The sequence below is a fragment of the Heterodontus francisci genome, chromosome 7, assembly GCF_036365525.1.
Source record: "Heterodontus francisci isolate sHetFra1 chromosome 7, sHetFra1.hap1, whole genome shotgun sequence".
In the NCBI taxonomy this organism is placed as follows: Eukaryota; Metazoa; Chordata; class Chondrichthyes; order Heterodontiformes; family Heterodontidae; genus Heterodontus; species Heterodontus francisci.
Window position 1 is genome coordinate 106,414,575 of NC_090377.1, and position 24,323 is coordinate 106,438,897.

The 24,323-nt window shown below is 44.4% G+C and overlaps 1 protein-coding gene across 1 annotated transcript in view; it reads left to right on the top strand.

Moving 5' to 3' along the window:
- The window catches only part of col6a3 (collagen, type VI, alpha 3), a 355,278-nt gene that overhangs the window by 143,190 nt on the left and 187,765 nt on the right, over window positions 1-24,323 (top strand). Inside the window, exons 42-45 of the mRNA XM_068036295.1 lie at window positions 1,224-1,297; window positions 7,364-7,499; window positions 7,805-7,916; window positions 8,531-8,640. Coding sequence (XP_067892396.1) covers window positions 1,224-1,297; window positions 7,364-7,499; window positions 7,805-7,916; window positions 8,531-8,640 — 432 coding nt within the window. The remainder of the gene's footprint in view (window positions 1-1,223; window positions 1,298-7,363; window positions 7,500-7,804; window positions 7,917-8,530; window positions 8,641-24,323) is intronic.

The window sequence follows — 24,323 nt, forward strand, 5'->3', positions numbered from 1 at the left end:
TTAAAATGCGGGCATTGCTTAACTGGAAGCCAATGTAGGTTAGCAAGCACAAGGGTGATGGGTGAACTGGATTTGGTGTGAGTTAGGACACAAGAGCAGAGTTTTGGATGACCACAAGTTAATGCAGAGTAGAATGTGGGAGGCTAGTCAGTGCATTCGGATAGTCAAGTCTAGAAGTAACAAAGGCATGGATGAGGGTTTCAGGAGCAGATGAGCTGAGGCAGGGGTATAATTCACCAGTTTACAGAGATGGAACTAGATGGTCTTAGTGATGGCATTGATATGTGGATGAATGCTCATTTTGGGGTTAAACATGGCGCTAAGGTTGCGAACAGTCTGGTTCAGCCTCAAACAGTTGGGGTCAGTTGGTATGGAGCAGTGTTTGCGGTAGGGACAGAAGATAATGGCTTCCTCCCAATATTTAGCTGGAGGAAATCAGCCTGATAATTTAGATGCAGCGGAGGGATCGAGAAAGATGGTGCTAGTGCAGGGTGTCATCAGTGTGCATGTGGAAACTGACATTGTGGCCAGAATTTTATGCCCCTTGTAGGAGCGGGCTGGAGACTGGGGGCGGGGGGCGTAAAATTGAGTGGGAGGCGGGAATGCCATTCATGTTTGCTTTCCCACTCCCACTGTAATTTTACAAGCCGCGGCAGTGGCAAGAAGCAGTCTGCCCAGGCCAATTAAGGCCCTAATTTGCCACTTAAGGGCCTCCTCACGCTGCTGCTGTTGGTATATTACTGGCGGCAGATGCATAGCTCAGCTGCTCAGGAGACTGCTCAGCATAACCTGGCAGCCTCCTTGCGGGCTAGGGGAGGGCCCTCCACATCATACACCCTGTGCTCCATGGATTGTCCCCCCCCCCCGCCACGGCACCAGCCACCCCCACTGCACTACATTTCCCCCCACCTTCTGGGACCTGGTCGATTGTCCCTGGTGAGGTCCCACACACCTACCTTCATTCTAGGGCCGGCATCCCACTTTCTCTTCTGACTGGCTGCAGTCCCAGCAGTGACCACTGCTCCCAGCTGTTGGAGGTGGAACTTCCTGTCTCAGAGGGGTGGAAGTTCCGCCCGAGGCCAATTAAGGGCCTGGGTCGCATAAAATCATGGCAAGCTGTGTGGCTTCTAGGCCTGGAGGAGGCGGGCTCGCCACTGATTTTTTTTTTTTGGCTGGTGCGCGGGGCCTTCAGCCTAATGTAAAATTCCGGCCTGTGTTTTCAGATGATGTCACTGAGGGGCATCATGTAGATGAGAATTCGGAGGGGGCCAATGATAAATCCTTGGGGTCATCAGAGGTAACAGTGCAGGAGCAGGAAAAGAAGACATTACAGATGATTATTTGGCTACCATTAGATAGATAAGAATAAAGCCAGGCAAGTGCACTCCCACCCAGCTGGATGACAGTGGAGAGGCGTTGGAAGAGGATGGTGTCATCAACTGTGTCAAAGGCTACAGAAAGGTCACGAACATAGAACATAGAAGAACATAGAAGAGTACAGCACAGTACAGGCCCTTCGGCCCATGATGTTGTGCCGACCCTTTAACCTACTCTAAGATCAAACGACCTACATACCCTTCATTCTACTATCATCCACGTACCTATCCAAGAGTCGCTTAAATGTCCCTAATGTATCTGCTTCCACTACCACCGCTGGCAGTGCATTCCACGCACCCACCACTCTCTGTGTAAAGAACCTACCTCTGACATCTCCCCTAAACCTTCCTCCAATCACCTTAAAATTATGCCCCCTGGTGATAGCCCTTTCCGCCCTGGGAAAAAGTCTCTGGCTATCCACTCTATCTATGCCTCATCATCTTGTCCACCTCTATCAAGTCACCTCTCATCCTTCTTCGCTCCAATGAGAAAGGCCCTATCTCCTGCAACCTTTCTTCATAAGACATGCCCTCCAGTCCAGGCAGCATCCTGGTAAATCTCCTCTGCACCCTCTCTAAAGCTTCTACATCCTTCCTATAATGAGGCGACCAGAACTGAACACAATATTCCAAGTGTGGTCTAACCAGGGCTTTATAGAGCTGCAGCATAACCTCGCGGCTCTTAAACTCAATCCCCCTGTTAATGAAAGCCAACACCCCATACGCCTTCTTAACAACCCTATCAACTTGGGTGGCAACTTTGAGGGATCTATGGACGTGGATCCCAAGATCCCTCTGTTCCTCCACACTACCAAGAATCCTGTCTTTAAGCCTGTATTCTGCATTCAAATTCGACCTTCCAAAATGAATCACTTCACAGAAGGTTAAGGAGAGATAGTTTACCTTTGTCACAGTCATATAGGATGACACTTGTGACTTTGATAAGAGCTGTTTGGGTACTGTGGCAGGGATGGAAATCTGATTGGAGGGATTCAAACATGGAGTTCTGGGAAAGATGGACATGAATTTGGGAGCGACAACACGTTCAAGGACTTTGGAGAGGAAAGGGAGGTTGGAGATGGAGCAATGGCTTGCAAGGGTCTTTAGAGAAGAGAACAGATGATGGCAGATTTGAAGGGACAGAACCTGAGGAGAGAGAACCATAAAAAATATCAGCTAACACAGGAGCCCGGAGGGGAATTTGGGTAGTTAGTAGTTTAGTCAGGATAGAGTTGAGAGAGCAGGTTGTGGGTCTCATGGCCAAGATGAGCTCCATGCTTAAAAATCTGCACAAATCTAGTTGACTGCTCACATTCAGTGACTTCCCACTGATGACCATAGGTCTAACACTGTGTCTAACTCACATTCCTCAAGGGAACGGTAGCATAGTGGTTATTTTACTGGATTAGTAAGCAAGAGACCTGGACTAATGCACTTGAGATGAGTTTAAATCCCACCATGACAATAAAAAGCTAATCTCAGTAATGGTGACCATAAAGCTACCAGATTGTCATTAAAACCCATCTGGTTCACTAATGTCATTTAAGGAAGGAAATCTGCATCCTTACCCAGTCTGGCCTACATGTTAGAATTTTTAGAACATTAGAATTAGAATTAGAACATTACAGCGCAGTACAGGCCCTTCGGCCCTCGATGTTGCGCCGACCATCTGACCTACACTATTCCATTTTCATCCATATGTCTATCCAATGACCACTTAAATGCCCTTAAAGTTGGCGAGTCTACTACTGTTGCAGGCAGGGCGTTCCACGCCCCTACTACTCTCTGCGTAAAGAAACTACCTCTGACATCTGTCCTATATCTTTCACCCCTCAACTTGAAGCTATGTCCCCTCGTGTTTGCCATCACCATCCGAGGAAAAAGGCTCTCACTATCCACCCTATCTAACCCTCTGATTATCTTGTATGTCTCTATTAAGTCACCTCTCCTCCTCCTTCTCTCTAACGAAAACAACCCCAAGTCCCTCAGCCTTTCCTCGTAAGACCTTCCTTCCATACCAGGCAACATCCTAGTAAATCTCCTCTGCACCCTTTCCAAAGCTTCCACATCCTTCCTATAATGCGGTGACCAGAACTGCACGCAATACTCAAGGTGCGGCCTCACCAGAGTTTTGTACAGCTGCATCATGACCTCGTGGCTCCGAAACTCGATCCCCCTACTAATAAAAGCTAACACACCATATGCCTTCTTAACAGCCCTATTAACCTGGGTAGCAACTTTCAGGGATTTATGTACCTGGACACCAAGATCTCTCTGCTCATCTACACTACCAAGAATCTTCCCATTAGCCCAGTACTCTGCATTGCTGTTACTCCTTCCAAAGTGAATCACCTCACACTTCTCCGCATTAAACTCCATTTGCCATCTCTCAGCCCAGCTCTGCAGCCTATCTATGTCCCTCTGTACCCTACAACACCCTTCGACACTATCCACAACTCCACCGACCTTCATGTCATCCGCAAATTTACTAACCCACCCTTCTACACCCTCATCCAGGTCATTTATAAAAATGACAACCAGCAGTGGCCCCAAAACAGAACCTTGCGGTACACCACTAGTAACTAAACTCCAGGATGAACATTTGCCATCAACCACCACCCTCTGTCTTCTTTCAGCTAGCCAATTTCTGATCCAAAGCTCTAAATCACCTTCAACCCCATACTTTCGTATTTTCTGCAATAGCCTACCGTGGGGAACCTTATCAAACGCCTTACTGAAATCCATATACACCACATCCACGGTTTTACCCTCATCCACCTGTTTGGACACCTTCTCGAAAAACTCAATAAGGTTTGTGAGGCACAACCTACCTTTCACAAAACCGTGCTGACTATCGCAAATGAACTTATTCTTTTCAAGATGATTATAAATCCTATCTCTTATAACCCTTTCCAACATTTTACCCACAACCGAAGTAAGGCTCACAGGTCTATAATTACCAGGGCTGTCTCTACTCCCCTTCTTGAACAAGGGGACAACATTTGCTATCCTCCAGTCCTCCGGCACTACTCCTGTCGACAATGACGACATAAAGATCAACAACAACGGCTCTGCAATCTCCTCCCTGGCTTCCCAGAGAATCCTAGGATAAATCCCATCTGGCCCAGGGGACTTATCTATTTTCACTCTTTCCAAAATTGCTAACACCTCCTCCTTGTGAATCTCAATCCCATCTAGCCTAGTAGGCTGTATCTCAGTAATCTCCTCGGCAACATTTTCTTTCTCTACCTTAAATACTGACGAAAAATATTCATTTAACGCTTCCCCTATCTCCTCTGATTCCGCACACAACTTCCCACTACTATCCTTGATTGGCCCTGTTCTAACTCTTATCATTCTTTTATTCCTGATATACCTATAGAAAGCCTTAGGGTTTTCTTTGATCCTATCCGCCAATGACTTCTCGTGTCCTCTCCTTGCTCTTCTTAGCCCTCCCTTTAGATCCTTCCTGGCTAGCTTGTAACTCTCAAGCGCCCTAACTGAGCCTTCACGTCTCATCCTAACATAAGCCGCCCTCTTCCTCTTGACAAGCGCTTCAACTTCTTGAGTAAACCACGGCTCCCTCGCTCGACAACTTCCTCCCTGCCTGACAGGTACATACTTATCAAGGACACGCATTAGCTGCTCCTTGAATAAGCTCCACATTTCGTTTGTGCCCATCCCCTGCAGTTTCCTTCCCCATCCTACACATCCTAAATCTTGCCTAATCGCGTCATAATTTCCTTTCCCCCAGCTATAATTCTTGCCCTGCGGTATATACCTGTCCCTGCCCATCGCTAAGGTAAACCTAACCGAATTGTGATCACTATCGCCAAAGTGCTCACCTATATCTAAATCGAACACCTGGCCGGGTTCATTACCCAGTACCAAATCCAATGTGGCATCGCCCCTGGTTGGCCTGTCTACATACTGTGTCAGAAAACCCTCCTGCACACACTGGACAAAAACTGACCCATCTAAAGTACTCGAACTATCGTATTTCCAGTCAATATTTGGAAAGTTAAAGTCCCCCATAACCACTACCCTGTTACTCTCGCTCCTGTCGAGAATCATCTTCGCTATCCTTTCCTCTACATCTCTGGAACTATTCGGAGGTCTATAGAAAACTCCCAACAGGGTGACCTCTCCTCTCCTGTTTCTAACCTCGGCCCATACTACCTCAGTAGACGAGTCCTCAAACGTCCTTTCTGCCGCTGTAATACTTTCCTTGATTAACAATGCCACACCCCCCCCTCTTTTACCCTCTTCTCTGTTCTTACTGAAACATCTAAATCCCGGAACCTGCAACATCCATTCCTGCCCCTGCTCTACCCATGTCTCTGAAATGGCCACAACATCAGGATCCCAGGTACCAACCCATGCTGCAAGCTCACCCACCTTATTCCGGATGCTCCTGGCGTTGAAGTAGACACACTTTAAACCAAGTTCTTGCTTGCCAGTGCCCTCTTGCGTCCCTGTAATCTTATCCCCTACCTCACTACTCTCAACAGCCTGTACACTGGAACTACAATTTAGGTTCCCATTCCCCTGCTGATTTAGTTTAAACCCCCCCGAAGAGCACTAACAAATCTCCCCCCCCAGGATATTGGTACCCCTCTGGTTCAGGTGAAGACCATCCTGTTTGTAGAGGTCCCACCTACCCCAGAAAGAGCCCCAATTATCCAGGAAACCAAAACCCTCCCTCCTACACCATCCCTGCAGCCACGTGTTCAACTCCTCTCTCTCCCTATTCCTCTCTTCGCTAGCACGTGGCACGGGCAACAACCCAGAGATAACAACTCTGGTTGTTCTCGCTCTAAGCTTCCACCCTAGCTCCCTGAATTTCTGCCTTAAATCCCCATCTCTCTTCCTACCTATGTCGTTGGTGCCTATGTGGACCACGACTTGGGGGTGCTCCCCCTCCCCCTTAAGGATCCCAAAAACACGATCAGAGACATCACGTACCCTGGCACCTGACACCAGACTCACCAGACAGACCAACCGGTGTCGAGCTACGGGACTGGAACCAACGACGGCAGAAAGTCCTCCTCACTAATATCTAGGGACTTGTGCCAAAATTGGGAGAGCTGTCCCACAGAATAGTCAAGCAACAGCCTGACATAGTTATACTCACTGTCTGTAAGGTATGATTCAATGTCCCAGGCTCCTCCATCACCACTCTGGGCATGTCCTGTCCCACCAGCAAGACAGCTACACAAGAGACAGCACAGTAGTACATAGTCAGGAAGGAACTTTTTTTTAGTCCTCTAGAGTACATCTCAACAATAAAAGTCACCACCTGTCATTCAGTTGTATGCTTTGAGGTTTTTAGTCCACATGAAATTGATTGTACCTATTTGGTCATTTTCTTTAGCTTTACCAGGCTGTTCATGCTGATCTCCTGCTCCTTTAAACAGTGTGATATTCTTCTAAACCCACTGATACGCGTGGAAAAATCATCTGTGGAGATATACGGACAAACGTTTGCTCAGTTGATGTTGAATTATGCATAAGTGAATGAATACATCACAATAAGAGTTAGTAAGAAATTTAATATTAAGGATAACTGCATGAACTGTTGGGAAGCAAGTGACAATGGACCAAGAATATGCTTTGAAAGAGCTGTAAATACTGTTACGACCAGCTGTGAAATGTGTCCAAGGGTCTTTTGCTGTCTTTACTCGGTCTCATTGAGGAAAGATGAAATTTATTAAACATTAAACTTAAACTCTAATGCAGTTAACGCCTATGGATATACGACGCACCCATGCTAGCATGCACACGCAATACAGATCTGCAAATAGGGACAGAAAAGGGAAGAAAAGATAAGTAGAACAGTTCGAGGCAATATCTTGTTACTGTTTCTCAAACTCGCTGTAGTCCTTGATTGAAGATATGGTCTTGCGTTTCGTTGGGGCCCAGTATTTGTCTTAAACCTTGTTCACGTAGGAGACTGTTCTGTCTTTGAGTTTATGTGTCTTCAAAAGATTCAGTTCCGTGGGAAAGAGATGGAGGCAGGCAGACAGGAGAGGAGATGTTCTCAGTCCATGAGCGCACTGTGTTCTCTGTTCCAGTTCCTTTGTTGGGAGTTCAAATTCAAAAAATTCCCAGGTTGCCCAGCAGGTTAGTCATGTGACTAGCTCCTTATGTGCAACAATCTCTTCAAAATCCTTTGTTGGAAGTTCAAATTCTCTGAAACAGCCAGTTACTCATGTGACTAAAACTGGTCTGACCAGTTCTGTGTATTGGGGAAGTAACTACTGGTCCCCATCGTTTCAACATTGTCTGGTACTATGCAAATATCCTTCCAGTCAGGGCTTGCAATTTTAAGTTTTTGTTTATGTTGTGAAATAATCTGTGCCTCAATCTTGGCAGGTGGGGGTTTGCCTAACAATACATTGTTGTAGTCCATATTGTACAATGAGTAGTTATAGCTGAGGCAGCAACTACTTTAGGTAGAAATTTGCTGAATAATGTAACCGTACTGGACTCAATGAAGGCAGTGGAGATGCCAGACCTATGTTCATCCAATAGGATATCGTGAGCATCCATTCCTCCGCCAAGTTAGGATCTGCTTGCTTAGATTGCATTTTAGCTTTGTTGTTGAACAAATAAACTAGTTCTTTTTAGCCTTATGATACTTTATGACTAATTAACATTTTGCATACAGGTGACTTTGGAAAGATTGTTGTGTTTTTGCAATAATATTCCAATGTCTTGATGCCTTCAATGATAGGCATCTCACATCCTGTGCCTAAAAGCAAATCTAATTTCACAAATTGTTTTCAATTACTTGCTAAGGTGAAGGGTCAATGCATGTTTTAGGACACCACCAACCTTGAAGGTAGTTGGTTAAGATAATCAAGAAACAGGGAACAGGTGACACTCAGCTTGTGTATTAAAAGTATGCAGATTATAGAAGGTAATGTAGAGTTTTGAGAACCTGGGAAAGAATAAGTTGGAGTATAAAATGAATGGATGAATCTTGATTTGAAAATAGTGACAATTTTACTAGGTAGAATAAATAAAAAGTTAGACGAAAACAATGTCAGAATGGAATGATCTGAGAACTTGTTAAGGTAAAAATGCTATTTTTTCATCTGTCTTTACTTGTGCGAGGCATTCAAATACAGTTAAAATTCTATTTATTCCAGGTGGCACAGCCAATGGTTTGTTCTAACAATGAAAATGCACCTCTCGATGCCCCTGCTGGCTGTCTATGGTCTGATTCTTTCACTCTTTGTCACTGATACCCTTCAACAAGGTAAGTCGTATGTTGCCTCCCTGGTGCCAGGGTCAAGGATGTCACAGAGTGGCTGCAGGACTTTCTTCTGGGGGAGGGTTAACAGCCAGAGGTTGTGATCCACATTGGTACCAACAACATAGGTAGGAAGGTGGATGAGGTCCTGAAAGCAGAGTTTAAGGAGTTAGGAAAGAAATTAAGAAGCAGGACATCAGAAGCAGTAATCTCAGGATTACTCTCAGTGCCATGTGCTAGTGAGCTTAGGGATTGGAGGATTAAGCAATTTAACACATGGCTGGAGAATTGGTGAAGGAGGGAGGGCATCAGATTTCTGAGGTATTGGGATCCGTTCTGGGGTAGGTGGGACCTGTTTAAAATGGACGGGTTGCACCTTAGCAGGACCGGGACTAACCTCCTCACAGGGAGATTTGCTAGTGCTTTTGAGGAGGGTTTAAACTAAATTGGCAGTAGGTTGGGAACCTAAGCGGGAGCTCAGATTGGAGGGAAGCAAACTGGTAATAGGAAGTAGAAAAGTAGTAAGTGAAATTGGAAGGCAGATGAGCCAAAGGCGAACATCAAATAGGATCTAAATGAGGAATAATGTTCAGACAAAGTTAAGGGCACTCTATCTGAATGCACGCAGCATTCACAACAAGGTAGATGATTTGAAGGCACAAACAGAGGTAAATGGACACGATTTAACTGCCATTAGGGAGATGTGGTTACAGGGTCACCAGGACTGGGAACTGAATATTCAGGGATATTCGTCATTTAGGAGGGATGGGCGGAGGGGAAAAGGAGGTGGGGTAGCACGATTAATAAGGGACCGAGATCAGTACATTAGTGAAAGAGGATCTTAGATCAAAGGAGCAAGATGTAAAATCATTTTGGGTGGAGCTAAGAAATAGCAAGGGGCAGCAAACATTGGTGAGAGTTGTTTATAGGCCACCAAACTGTAGTGTTTTTTTTTGCATGGTATAATTAAGGAAATTAGAGCTGCATGTAGCACGGGGAATACAGTAATAATAGGCAAATTCAATTTACATATAGATTGGGTAAACCTAATTAGCACTAATGTTGTGGAGTCTGTACGGGATGGGTTTCTGGAGTAGTATGTTAAAGAACCAACTGGGGATTGGGCTATTTTAGATTTAGTATTATGTAATGATAAAGGGCTAATTAATAACCTTGCTGTCATGGAACCATTAGGAAATAGTGACCACAATATGATAGAATTTTACATGAAGTTTGAAAGACATATAGTTCTTTCTGAAACTAGGGTCTTAAATCTGAACGAAGGAAACTATGAAGGTATGAGGGGCAAATTGGCTATGGTGGACTGGGAAAATACATTAAAAGATTTGATGGTAGACAGGCCATGGCTAGTATTTAAAGAGGTATTATATGGTTTACAACAAATATAAATTCCTTTAAGACACAAAAACCCGAACAAGAAAGGTGAATCATTGGTGGCTAACAAAAGAAGTTAAAGTGGCGCAGTGGTTAGCACCACAGCCTCACAGCTCCAGCGACCCGGGTTCAGTTCTGGGTACTGCCTGTGCAGAGTTTGCAAGTTCTCCCTGTGACCGTGTGGGTTTCCGCTGGGTGCTCCGGTTTCCTCCCACAGCCAAAGACTTGGTATTTCCAAATTACTTTGTGTTTGTCTTCACGGAGGTAGACACAGAAAATCTCCCAGAAATACTAGAGAACCAAGGGACTTGTAAAAATGAGGAACTGAAAGAAATTAGTATCAATAAAGTGGTAGTACTCGAACAATTAATTGGATTGAAAGTTGATAAATCCCCTGGACCAGATGAGCTACATCCCAAACTATTGAAGGAGGTGGCTATAGAGATAATGGGTGCATTGGTGGTTAGCTTTCAAAATTCTACACATTCTGGAAAGGTTCCTGCAGACTGGAGAGTAGCAAATTTAAGAAGGAAGTGAGAGAGAAAACGGAGAACTACAGACCTGTTAGTGCCTGTGCAGAGTTTGCAAGTTCTCCCTGTGACTGTGTGGGTTTCCGCCGGGTGCTCCAGTTTCCTCCCACAGCCAAAGACTTGCAGGTTGATAGGTAAATTGGCCATTGTAAATTGAGTCAGTAGTACGGAAAATGTTAGAATCTATTATAAAGGATGAGATAACTGGACACTTGGAAAATAATGATATGATTGGGCAGAGTCAACATGGATTTGTGAAAGGGTTTGACACACTTGGAGTGTTTTAGTTTAGTTTAGTTTAGAGATACAGCACTGAAACAGGCCCTTCGGCCCACCGAATCTGTGCCGACCATCAACCACCCATTTATACTAATCCTACACTAATCCCATATTCCTACCACATCCCCACCTGTCCCGATATTTCCCTACCACCTACCTATACTAGGGGCAATTTATAATGGCCAATTTACCTATCAACCTGCAAGTCTTTGGCATGTGGGAGGAAACCCACATTGCATAACCTCTCAGCAGACACCGATTCCCCATCCACTAGGCCCTGATGCCCCCACTCATACCAGGCCCCGATCTCCTACCCTCCATCTGGTCCTGATCATCCCCCATCACCACCACCACCAGGCCCCAGTCCTCCCTCCCGACCAGGCCCCGATCACTCCTTCCCCATGAGGTCCCAAGCTGAACATTTCGTTTTGGTATGCAACAATGTGTTTGAGGATTCAAGGACAGAATCCATTTGGCTTGGGTGAAGGAGCAGAATAAGAGTTGTTTTGCTGTTTGCTGTATATTATAGACAATAAAATAGTGGTAAGGAGATAGCAGAGCAAATATCACAATGATGTAAAAACAGTAGAGTAGTGATAATAGGGGGCTTCAATGATCTTTTATAGACTGGGAAAAACATTGTAAAGGGCAAAGAGGGGCAGGAATTCCTGAAATGTGTACAGGAGAACTTTCTTGATCAGTATGTTTCCAGCCCAAAAAGGAAGGAAGCAGTGCTGGATCGAGTTCTGTGGAATGAAATGGGGCAAGTATCAATGGAAGAGAATTTGGAAAACAGTGATCACAACATCAGTAGATTTAGAGTAGTTATGAAAAGGGACAAGGAACAATCAAAGGTTTAGATACTCAACAAGAGGTCTAATTTTAGTCAACTGGAAAGGGGTCATGATTGGAACAAAGAATTGACAGGTAAATTAATATATGAGCAATGGGAAGCATTCAAAGAGAAAATTTGGGTACAAATTAGACACATTCCTATGAGAGTGAAAAGAAGGGTATCCAAAGCTGGTGCTCCCTGGATTGATTAGAGTTGTCGAAATTAAGATGAAACAGAACATGGAGACTTAAGATAAATGTCAGGTTCTTAATACAGTAGAGAATCAAGCACAATACAGAGAGTGCAGTGGAGAACTAAAAAAGGAAATAAGAGTGGTAAAGAGACTGTATGAGTAAAGGTTAGTGAGAACATATAAGGGACCACTGAAGTCTTTTATCAACATACATATAGTAAAAGGATAGTCAAAAGAAGGGTAGGGCCCATTAAGGACCATAAAAGACCAGAAAGTATGGCTGAGGTACTAGATAAGTACTCTTGCACCTGTGTTCACAAAAGCAGAGGATACTGCCAATATCGCACTAAAGGAAGATGTAGTAGAGAAATTGGATAGGGTAAGAAAAAAGAAGAGGTATTTCAAGGTTGGCAGCACTCCAAGTAGAAAAGTCACCCAGTCAGGATAGGTGCATCCTAGGTTGCTGATAGAATTAAGGGTGGAAACAGAAGAGGCTGAAGCAACAGTCTTTCAATCCTCCTTAAATATGGAGTAGCACCAGGGAACTGGAGGGTTGCAAGTGTTATACCCCTGTTCAAAAAATGAGAGAGGGTAACTAAAGACCAGTCAGCCTAACATCAGTGGTGAGAAATGTTTAGAGATAATATTAATTGTCACTTGGAAAAACATGGGTTAATAAGTGACAGGCTGCAGAGATTTGTTAAAGGCATTTAGTGTCTGACAAACTTGCCTGACTTCTTTGATGAAGTAACAAAGAGGATTGATGAGGATAATACAGATAATGTTGTGTATGTTAATTTTCAAATGGCGCTTAATAGAGTATCACATAATAGAATTGTTAGCAAAATGCAAGTGCATAGAATTAAAGGGGGAGTAGCACCATGGATATGAAATTGGCTAAGGGACAGAAAGTATACAGCGGTGTCCCCCAGAGATTGGTATTGAGACCACTGCTCTTTTATGATATAAATCAATGACCTGGACTTGAGTATAAAGGCCGTAATTTCAAAGTTTGCTGATGGCATGAAACTTGGAAATATAGTAAACAGTGAAAAGGATAATAGCAGGCTTCAGGAGGATTTATAAACTGGCAAAATGGACAGACACATGCCAAATGAAATTTAACCCAGAGACGTGTGAAGTGATGCATTTTGGAAGGAACAATGAGCAGAGCCAATAAAAATTAAATGGTACAATATTAAAGAGGGTGCAGGAACACAGAAACCTAGGGGTCTATGAGCACAAATCTTTAAAGGTGGCAGGACAAGCTAATAAGGCCATTAAAAGGCCAGTGGGATCCTTGGCTTTATTAATCGAGGCATTAAGTTCAAAAGCACGGAATTTATGGTAAGTCTTTATAAATCACTGGTTAGGCCTCAGCTGGACTTTTAGGTCTAATTCTGGGCAGTATTCTTTAGGAAGGATGTTAAGGCTTTGGAGAGGGTGCAGAAGAGATTTGCTTGAATGCTATCAGGGATGAGGGACTTCAGTTATGTGGAGAAACTGTGGAAGCTGGGACTATTTCTTAAAGCATAGAAGGTTAGGATGAGATTTAACAAAGGTGTTCAAAATAATGAATGATTGTGATAGAGTAAATAGAAAGAGCAGAAGAGTGGGATGGACATGATGAGCTGAATGGCTCATTTTTATATGTATATATTTAATTGCATTTTCAACAGCAATAAACATCAATCAATTCTCTGTAAATGACCTGTTGCCTTTTTAAATTGTCAACAAATAACTCAGTCACATTTTTCATTGTTCAGATAGTGTTTATCGGAGCAATTCATTATAGTTAATCATATAAGTTCATAAATTTAAATCAATTTCAGACTTGCCTAAAATTAAGCTTGGAAAATTCAAGCTATAGTTTCATTCAAAGTCTTCTAGCAAAAGCAAAGAAACTCACAAGTCCTCATAACAGGAAAAAACATGCCCTTCCACACCTTCTCCTGTTAATGGCATACGGTGCTGTTTGGAAATTCTGTAAAATGCACATACACAGATTGCAATCTGCATATAATGAGAATTCACAGATGTAGTTTCAAGTTCTTTCCAATTGCTGTGAAGCAAAATATCTGGCCTTGTTCTAATTTGTTCTTGGAATGTGAGCGATTCTGAAAGGCACTGTTTATTGTTCTTCCCTAGCTGTGATGTGGCCTTGGGAGGGTGAGACTGGAGTCACATGTGGACTGGACTGTGTAGGGATGTCAGGTTTTAATTAAAACTTCCACAGCTTTCATGCATATTTTTCTGCTACTGGCCACGTTGGGATTTGAACTCGACATCTGGGATGCTAACCCAGTACTAAAACCAAACAGCTACAGCACCCCATTCTTCTGAGTGAGGTTTGAATCAAAAAAAATTTATTATCCTTTTAAAGGATATAAAAGATAATCCAATTGTTACTGTTACTGTTAGGGACAATTTTTTGATTTTTTAAAAATAATTTGTTTAAAACCTTATTACAGCTTGAAATTTCAATTATTAAGAAAATGGTGGACTTTTTTTTGCTTACCATCTTATGTGATTCAGATGTCTGTCAACAAGTTACTGTTCAAAATGAAATGTTCCATTATAAATGACAGTTTCAATATTAAATGTTCACATAAAAATATGATAAAAGTTGACAAGACGTAGGCACTTACATAAGATTTTTAATTAGATAATAGGCAATTTGCAATACAAAGCGAGTCAAAACCAAGGGCTGGATTTTCAAATACTGTTGGGTGCAGGAGTGGTTGCGGACGTGATTTGAAAATCATGTTCCTGGAGGGCAGCACTGGGTCGTGCCAGCTCTGGATGCAAAGTGATTTTGAAAGGGATGCTAGGAGCGGGGTGGGGAAACGGGAAACCCACACCCGACTAGTTAAGTGCTCCTTGAGCTTGCTGAGGAGCTCATTGAAAGGCTTGTTGGGAACTGTTTGTAAGTTTCAATAGGAGGGCAAGGGGAAAACGCAATGTCTGGAACACAGCAGGGTGTAGAAGTTGTGAACACTGTGGGGGGCTATGAGGGCTATTGGAAGGGTCTGTTTAACATAGTTTAAAAATACAGAATAAAGCTCAACTGCTCAAACAGTGCCACAGAGTAGCCATTGCTGTAGCTGAAAGACTTGTATTTGTGAGTGGTGAGTGGTAGGAATCTGGAGTGGGACATGAGGCCACTGGCATAACTTGGGATCTGGGCTTGGCAGGGGAAGGCCTGGTGAATGAACGAGCGCCAACCGAGATAGTTGAGATAGGAACAGGCTACTCAGATATTGGACAGAGCAGCCAGGATGAGCTTCAGCACATGCAACCTCCTGGACAGGAGGAGACCAGAGGAACACAGCTGGGAGCTGCAAGGGGAAGAAGGCACGATTCAAGGTATTGAGCTTACTGTCCAAAAGTCAGCTACCTGCAAATGACAGAGTGACAGTACCATAGGTGGCTGCGCCTAACCAGGCAGATGGTCTTGGACATTTGTGTTCTGATCCACAATGGCTTGAGGCCTCATGGACCCATGGAAATTCCTTACCTGCAGGCATCAAGGACGCTATGGCATTGGATTTTTATACAACCAGGTTGTTCCAGGGATTAGCTGCGGACCTGGATCACATTTCGCAGTCAGCAGCTCATCACGCCATCAGGCAGGTCACAGATGCCCTATTCTGGAAGGTAGGGGTCTACTTCCACTTTGACACAGATGAACCAATGCAGGCAGAGAGGACATTGGGGTTTGTGCCATTGATGGATTCCCTCAGGTCCAGGGGGTCATTGATTGCAGTCAAGTAGCCATCAAGGTACCGACAGACCAGCTGGTCAGATTCCCGAACAGAAAGGGCTACCACTCATTGAATTTCCAGCTGGTCTGTGACTGCAGGAAGCAAATCTTGTAGGTGTGTGTTTGGTTCCTGGGCAACTGTCTTGACTCCTTTATCCTGCAAGAGTCCCATGTGCCGCACCTCTTCAGGCCCACATCTAGACTCCATGGGCGGCTGCATGGAGACAAGGGTTAGCCCCTAAAAAAATGGCTCCTGAACCCCGACGGACGCCCAGACACAGATGGAGAGAGGTACTATGACTGGAGCCATCTACGAACACAGACCTGCATTGAAAAGACAATTGGCATCTTGAATATGCACTGCTGTTGCCTTGACTGGTCAGGTGGTGCCCTCCAGAATGAGCCATCCAGAGTTTGTCATATCGTGATCATCTGCTGCGCCCTGCACCACATGACACTACAAACAGGTCTGAAGATGGATGAAGAGGAGGACCTAGTATGACACTCTACCTTAGAGGAAGTCTGATAGGAGGAAGAGAAGGAGGAAGGGATTGCTCCAGAGGTGGTCCAGGCATTGGAGAAAGACTGCCAATGTCATCCCAGATCTCAGGGCAAATGGCAGGCTGGCATGGCTGCAAGGGCCATGCTGATTCAGCTGCGTTTCAGCTGATTGCCTTTGAGCCCTTCTGACTGATGACCGCATAATTCACCTTCCAGCATAGAAAGCACTCATTCCATAATGACCTATATCTGAAGAGTCCCATTGGCACCCATCACCATAGAGAATGAGATTTCCACAGCCAACATTCCCCAACATCACAGGGCATGGAGATACCGCAAGCCCAGGCTCCCCCGCCCAACAGACAACCCCACCAAAACTCTTACCCCCCTTTTGATATGAAGCATCAATAATATACATATCAGATTGAATACATAAACAATTGAGATTGTAATGAAAACAAAAGAGAAGACAAATGTGAACAGGACCCAGGTGACTCATTGTGTGAAATTTTCAGCGTAGTACCTTTCTTTCCGTAACACTTCTGCAGAATGCTCCCCCTATAGCAGACGATGAGGTGGAGGCAGCCTGCTCCTTAGTCTCTGCCTCTGGCTGAGATGCCCGTGACTTCCGTCCTTATCTTGCATATGCCCATGGAGACCCCTCCACAGGCTGCCGTGCGTGCGCCATTGCAGGGGCAGCCTCTGTCACAGGGCATTGCAGCACAGATCACTCCTGAGCAGAGGCGGTGAGGGGTTGAAGGGTGACACCAGTGCCCTGAGGGGTGGCTCCTTTGTCTGCTTCTAGGTCCGTCTCAGCCCTTTCTTGGTGCCCTTGAATACTGGATGAGGCCACTGACTGGAACACAGTTGGCATCCACTTCGAGCATCTCAGCACCATCAGCGACACTAAATGGTCATGCTGCAGACAGTCTCACTCTTTCAGTGCACATCGGTGCGCTGTTCCTGCACCCACTCAGAGTGATGCTGCACATGGCTCTCCCAGAGATTGTTCAATCTCTCAATGGAGGAGCTCATGCGATTGAATCCCTGAATCATGACAGATCACATGTGCTCCATTATCTGCCCATGACTCCTCAAAGTCTCAGAGAACTCCGACAAACTGGAACTTATCTGCCTCTGATTCTTGATGAAGACACTCTCACTCCTTCTTTGTGACACCCGATGCACAGCATCTTTGTCCAGCAGAGCATCACTGTGTCTGAGGGGAACTGCCCACAGCTGACTTTGCCTCACCCTCCTCCTTCTCACATGATATGAGGTTCAACCAGTTCTCCTCATTCTAAGATAGTTTGTGACCCGACCACCATGAGTTTGTCCGCACTGGTGGAAGGTGCTGAAGAACGATGTAACGGTGTTGGCGCTGGTAGCTCTCTCCCTGCTGAGGAAGATGACGTCTTTTGCTCCCCCTTAGCTATTGACCCTGCGGGAGACACAAGAAGGTGGTTTTGAGAACTCGGACGGCTCATCGTGTGCCCCGAGCACAACCAACCCAATAGAATACTTCAGTCAAGGAGCCTATGTGCGCATCAGGCAGGGGTCTCCTCCATGCCCTTTAACCCAAGACAGAACTATCAATGACTCTGTTGATCTCGACCTCCCATCTCTTCATTGCCCATGGACTGGTGTGTCAGCACTCTGGCAATATCCAGCACCGCTTCCTCTCTTGGCATTAGACTGTGTAGCTTGAGCACACCAGCACCTGTTCTGGCCATTTCACAGGCATTATGGATTCCCTTTTCTTGCAAGATGAGGAGAGACAGATTCATGAGTAGGATGCCCTCTTTCACCTGTTCCAGCATGACATTCAGATTAACTGGCGCCCTCCTCAGTGATGCCCCCTTCTGAATACCACTTATAGGTGAGGGTGGCTACGATCTCAGTGATATCACTGGCCACTTGATCTGACAATATTCGGGAGATTTATGGATATTCTGTGAGTCCAGGTTCTCCGCATTCTGTTGCATATAGAACTGGTCACCCGACCACCATGAGTTTGTCCGCACTGGTGGAAGGTGCTGAGGAACGATGTAACGGTGTTGGCGCTGGTAGCTCTCCCCCTGCTGAGGAAGATGACGGCTTTTGCTCCCCCTTAGCTACTGGTCATCACCCCGGTGCCGCTTGGCACTCGCCTTTCCAGACTTTTTGGGGTCATTGAATCTCTTCTGACATTGGACCCACGTCCTTCAGGTCACTCCTCTGCCGCTGACCTCACTCGCCAACTCCATCCATGCCTTTTTTGTTTCCTTCGGCGGGTTCCTTCTCCTGGATGGTGGGAAGATGTCTCACTGACCGCTCCATTAATACCTCGAAGGAGGCCTCTGAGAATCATGGGTGAACCTTTGGCTGCCTGCCCTTTCCATCGGTTTTCATGGAAGTCCCCTGCTGCTTCATTTCTTCAGTGAGCAGCAAGTCCGGCCATGGCTGCCACTCACATTTTCAAAGGGCCCACCTTTACCGAGTCCCACCTCATGCTGGTCTCGACACCACCAATTGGGCTTCACTCTTGCCCCGGCCTGCTGTATGATTGCCTTTAAGTGTGATGTCCCTTTAAGATCTTAGTATGCTAATGAGCTAAGCATCAGGATGCATTCGTCTGACTACAAGCCAGATTCACTCTGCAACTGTAACACGTAGAGGAAGGTTCTGTAAATAGTTTGCCCTGTAGTGTATGTAATAGTTTAGCTGTAATAAGCCTGTTCAAGATCTTCAACCAACTGGACTCCACGCATCTCATTTATGTTGCATCAGACAACATAAAGAACTCATTATATGGCCAATTAGGCCCGTTAGATTTAAAAATAGCGTTGCATAGCAACGCAGCTGTGAAGAGGGGTTGGAACCTGGAAATGATCTTGGCATTGAGTTCCTGATCCCAGAATGAAAATTCAGTCCTGAGTGTTAAGTTCAGGTGAAGTGAGATTACAGGATAGAGATAATTCTATGAGCATTTATAACGTTATTCAGTCCCCAGTTTAAAGTCACACCCAATTTTAATCTAGGGTGGGAATCACAGGTGTTGTGAAAGCATGCCACCATCTACCATAATCCCACAGCATGAAGTCAGGGCAAATTTAACTCCTGTGCTTATTTTACTTCCCTCCACCCCCCCCCCCCCCCCCCACTCCCATTGACATCTGTCCTGAAGCCAGTGGGGTGGGTAGGAGTGGAAAATCCCACAACTTGCTGTTTAAAATTGCATCAGTGTGAGAATTACATCATCAGATGCTGACAATTTCATATTCATGAGGACCCTGCCTGCCTACCTCTTGACCTACACACTGATCCCTGCTCCCCTTTCACTCCCATTAACACCTGCCTTCCGACCACCCCTTCATCCCCATCAGTACCCCTACCTATTTCCCTTTAAGCTACATACTCAATCTCTCTAACCTACCCCACCCACCCCCACCCCATCATGCACTCCATCACAATCTTCAATCCAATTCCCCCTCTTGAAAAAACTAGAATCTAACTTACCCTCGATCTATTTCTGTTTTCCCCTCTCTTCCTGTTGGTATACCTCAATTGATTGAAAAAAAACACTCTTCCATCTGCCTCTCTTTTACCTGTGTCTTTATGTCTTTCTCACAGATGTAAGCTATTAGAACATTTTTCTTTTCTAATCATCAACAAAATACACATAGAATAATTAGTTGTCTTCAAAATACATTTTTGTAAAAATATGAACATTATCAAGACGCTTGTTCCTGTTCCCTCAGCTCAATAAATTTTCTGAAGTTTATGGAACTCAAATTCTACAAAGGTTATTTAATTAGTAATTTATTTTTTCACTTTCTCAAACACATAAACACACATCATCTTTGCTTGAAGGATCCATTGAATAAAAACTGTGCTTAAATGAAATTACTGAAAATTTTCCTCTTGTTTTTCTTCAAATAAGTTTGAAAAGCACCTTAACAGAAACTGTTAGAAATGAAGAGAAATATTCCAACAGTTAAACTACTCAAGCACTGCTGCACTCAGGGAAAGTGGCCAACTGCACATGCTCAGATTTCAGAATCATAATTCCTTGAACAACCCTGGGCAAAAATAAATTTAAGCCCAGGCTTTGAGAGAGGCTGAGAACGGCAATTAAAAACTTTAAGCGTTTATTAAAATACACAAAAGATGAGAGTGGATAAATATAGTTATGCTCTTGTGATGAATTAAGTGTTGTTTAAACTACTATTTTGTGACAGGCAGCTCTATAGGTTACTACCTGCGGAGCTTGCATGGCATTTTCCATTGATAATGCCGTGCAGGTAGCCATCCGTGGCACTCCATTTTCTCAGGGCATCAACATAGTCTGCGTAAGGTTGATTAAAGCAGTCCCACGTGAATTAATTTCTCCTCCTAGAAATTTTAGTTACTGAGAAAAAATTGCAATTACAAACAATCTTGATGAAAAATGCTCTGAATTCATTTTGAGCCATTTGTAACAAAATGACGGGAAGTCAGATTGTACAAATACCAGATGCCATGTTTACCTTGTGATTTCCATTATAAATACGATCATTTGAATTTATATTGGAAATAAGTAGGCATAAAAGTGTGGCAAAAAGTCACAACAGGAAGTAAGCTTTGACAGGAAGTGCACACAGACATAAGATTTTTAATAAGCTACAGGTAGATATACAAACAAATTAAATGAACAGAACTATGGTTGAGGGTTAAGCATTTGATTTAGTGAGAACCTTCAGAAAAGGTGATAAATCTAGGGATGTAAATTAGTGAGACCAAACAATAATATAATAACCCATCTATGATCTATGGAATGAACTGTTTCTTGACCTTTGGTAGAATAACACTGCAACTTGATAGCACAGAGATGTGGAAGTACAAGAACCGGTGACAAAATAGGATTGACGACGACGACAACAACGACTTGTATTTCTATAGCACTTTTAACACAGTAAAGTGTCCTGAGGTGCTTCACAGAAGTGGTATAATACAAAATTTGACACCAAGCCACGTAAGGAGATATTAGGGCAGATGACCGAAAGCTTGGTCAAGGATGTCGGTTTTAAGGATCATCTTAAAGGAGGAAAGAGAGGTAGAGAGATGGAGAGATTTAGAGAGGGATTGCCAGAGCCTTGGAAACTGAAGGCATGACCTCCTGTAGTGGAGGGATTAAATTCAGGGATGTTAAAGAGGCCAGAATTAGATGAGTGCCAACATCTCGGAGGGTTGTGGGGTGGTCGGGGATTACAGAGATAGGAAGGGGCGAGGTCATGGAGGGATTTGAAGACAAGGACGAGAATTTTAACTGGGGACCAATGTAGGTCAGTGAGCATAGGGGTGATGGGTGAATGGGATTGGTGCAAGTTAGGATATGGGTAGCCGGGTTTTGGATGGCTTCAAGTTTACAGAAGGTGGAACATGACAGGCCAGCCAGAAGAGCATTGGAATAGTCAAGTTTAGAGCTAACAAAGGCATGAATAAGGGTTTCAGCAGCAGATGAGCTGAGGCAGTGCATAAAGGCCATATCCGACCCGAACCCGACAACATGTATTGGGGTCGGATCGGGTTGCACTTCGGGGACCGGCCTTCGGGCTTCGGTCGGGCCTGGTTGGACACGCTCTATCAAGTGGATCCACTGTTAATTTAACATTTGGACTAGAAAGGTGGTTTTGTTACAGTTATTTTAAGCTTGTGCAGAACAGCAAGAAAGTGAAAAACGGAAGGTAAGTTAACTGATAGTCGGGTCTGGTTGGGCGCAGGAAAAAATGGAAGGACTCAAGCCGGGTCGGGCTCGGGTTGAATGTGGTTCTTTTGGGCTCGGGTCATTTTTTTTTTTTTGCAAACCCCAGCAGGCCTTTACAGCGACAATGTTGGGTGATGTTACGGAGGTGGAAATAAACGGTTTTAGTGATGGTGCAGATATGTGGTTGGAAGCTCATCTCAGGGTCAAATATGACTCCAAAGGTTGTGAACAGTCTGGTTCAGGCTCGGTGAGTTGTCAGGGAGAGGAATGGAGTCAGTAGCTAGGGAACGATATCAGCTAACATGGGAACCAGGAAGGAAAGTTGGATGGTCAGTAGTTTAGTGGAAATAGAGTCGAGAGAGAAGGAGGCGGGTGTCATTGATAAGATGAGCTCAGAGAGGGCATGATGGGAGATAGGAGAGAAACTAAAGATGCAAGTTCAGGGCTATGGCGGTTGGTAGGCGAGCGTTAGAGGAAGGTCGGCCCTGTGGGCTAGGGAAAAGTAGGGAAGTGGCAGAGGAAGCTGATCAGATGGTCTTAATCTTAATAAGAATGAGGTTCATGAGCTCCTTGCACTTGTTGGAGTTGAGAATTGAGGAGACAGGGAAGAGGGATTTCAGAAGACGATTTGCAGTAGAGAAAACTTGCCGGGGGTTATCTTTGCATTCTAGGATGATCTGTGAATAGTGAGCAGTTTTGGGCACATGGGACTGGATGGTGCTTTGTGATGTAGTCATTCACCACCAGATCTGACTCAACCAGTTGTCTGCCATAACCATTCAAGTCTACGTCCCTTGGACTGAAGGAAGTGGAGATGAGGAGGAATAGCCAGGATGAGAGAGAGGGAGTAGACCATTGAAGGTGGAGGTGAGGGTGTGGTTGAGCAGATTGGTAACTGCAGAAATATCTTGGTGAATGAAGGGCCAAAGGCTGTGCTGAGTGAGAACATAAGAACATAAAAATATAAGAAATAGGTGTAGGAGTAGGCCCATTTGGCCTTTGGAGCCTGCTTTGCCATTCAGTAAAATCATGGCAATTCATCAACCTCAACTTCACCTTCCCACACTATCCCCATTATCACAGAGTCACAGAATTGTTACAGTGTAGAAGGAGGCCATTAAGCCCATTGTGTCTGTACTGGCTCTCTGATAGTGCAATTCCCTCAGTCGCATTCCTTTGCTTTCTCCCCATAACCCTGAACATTCTTCCTTTTCATATAACTGTCTAATTCCATTTTGAATGCTTCAGTTGAACCTGCCTCCACCACGCTCTCAGGCAGTGCATTCCAGACCTTAACCACTCACTGCGTGAAAAAGATTTTCCTCATATCACTTTTGCTTCTCTTACCAAATACTTTAAATCTGTGCCCTCCTGTTCTTGATGCTTTCACGAATGGGAACAGTTTCTCTCTATCTACTCTGTCCAGACCCCTCATGATTTTGAATACCTCTATCAAATCACCTCTCAACCTTCTCTTCTCCAAGGAAGAGAGTCCTAACTTCTACAATCTATCTTCATAACTGAAATTCCTCATCCCTGGAACCATTCTCTTGAATCTCTTTTGTACTGTCTCCAATGCACTCACGTCTTTCCTCAAGTGCGGCTCTCAGAATTGGATGCAATATTCCAGCTGAGGCCAAACTAGTGTCTTATACAAGTTCAACATAACGTCCTTGCTCTTGTACTCCATGTCTCTATTAATAAAGTATAAAGTATCCTGGGCTTTATTAACTGCTCTCTCAACCTGTCCTGTCACCTTTAATGACTTATGCACATATACACTTAGGTCCCTCTGCTCCTGCACACCCTTTAGAATTGTGCCCTTTCTCTATATTGTCTCTTCATGTTCTTCCTACCCAAATGAATCACATTTCTCTGCATTGAATTTCATCTACCATCTGTCTGTCCATTCCACCAACTTGTCTATGTCCTTTTGAAGTTTTACACTATCCTCCTCACCGTTCAAATGCTTCCAAGTTTCATGTCATCTGCAAAGTTTGAAATTGTGCCCTGTACACCACAGTCTAGGTCATTAATATAGATCAGGAAAAGCAAGGGTCCAAACACTGGTCCCTGGGAAACTCCATTACAAACCTTCCTCCAGCCCAAAAAACATCCATTAACCACTACTCTTTGTTTCCTGTCACTCAGCCAATTTCGTATCCATGTTGTTACCATCCCTTTTATTCCATGAGCTACACATTTGCTCACAAGTCTGTTGTGTGGCCCTGTATCAAACGCCTTTTCAAAGCCCATGGACACCACATCAACAGCATTGCCCTCATCAACCCTCTGTTACCTCTTCAAAAAAACTCCAGCAAGTTAGTTAAACATGATTTTCCCTTAAGAAATCCATGCTGGTTTTCCTTAATTAAATTGCATTTGTCCATGTAACTATTGATTTTTGTCCCAAATTATTTTTTCTAGAAGTTTTCCCACCACCAAAATTAAACTGACTGGCCTGTAGT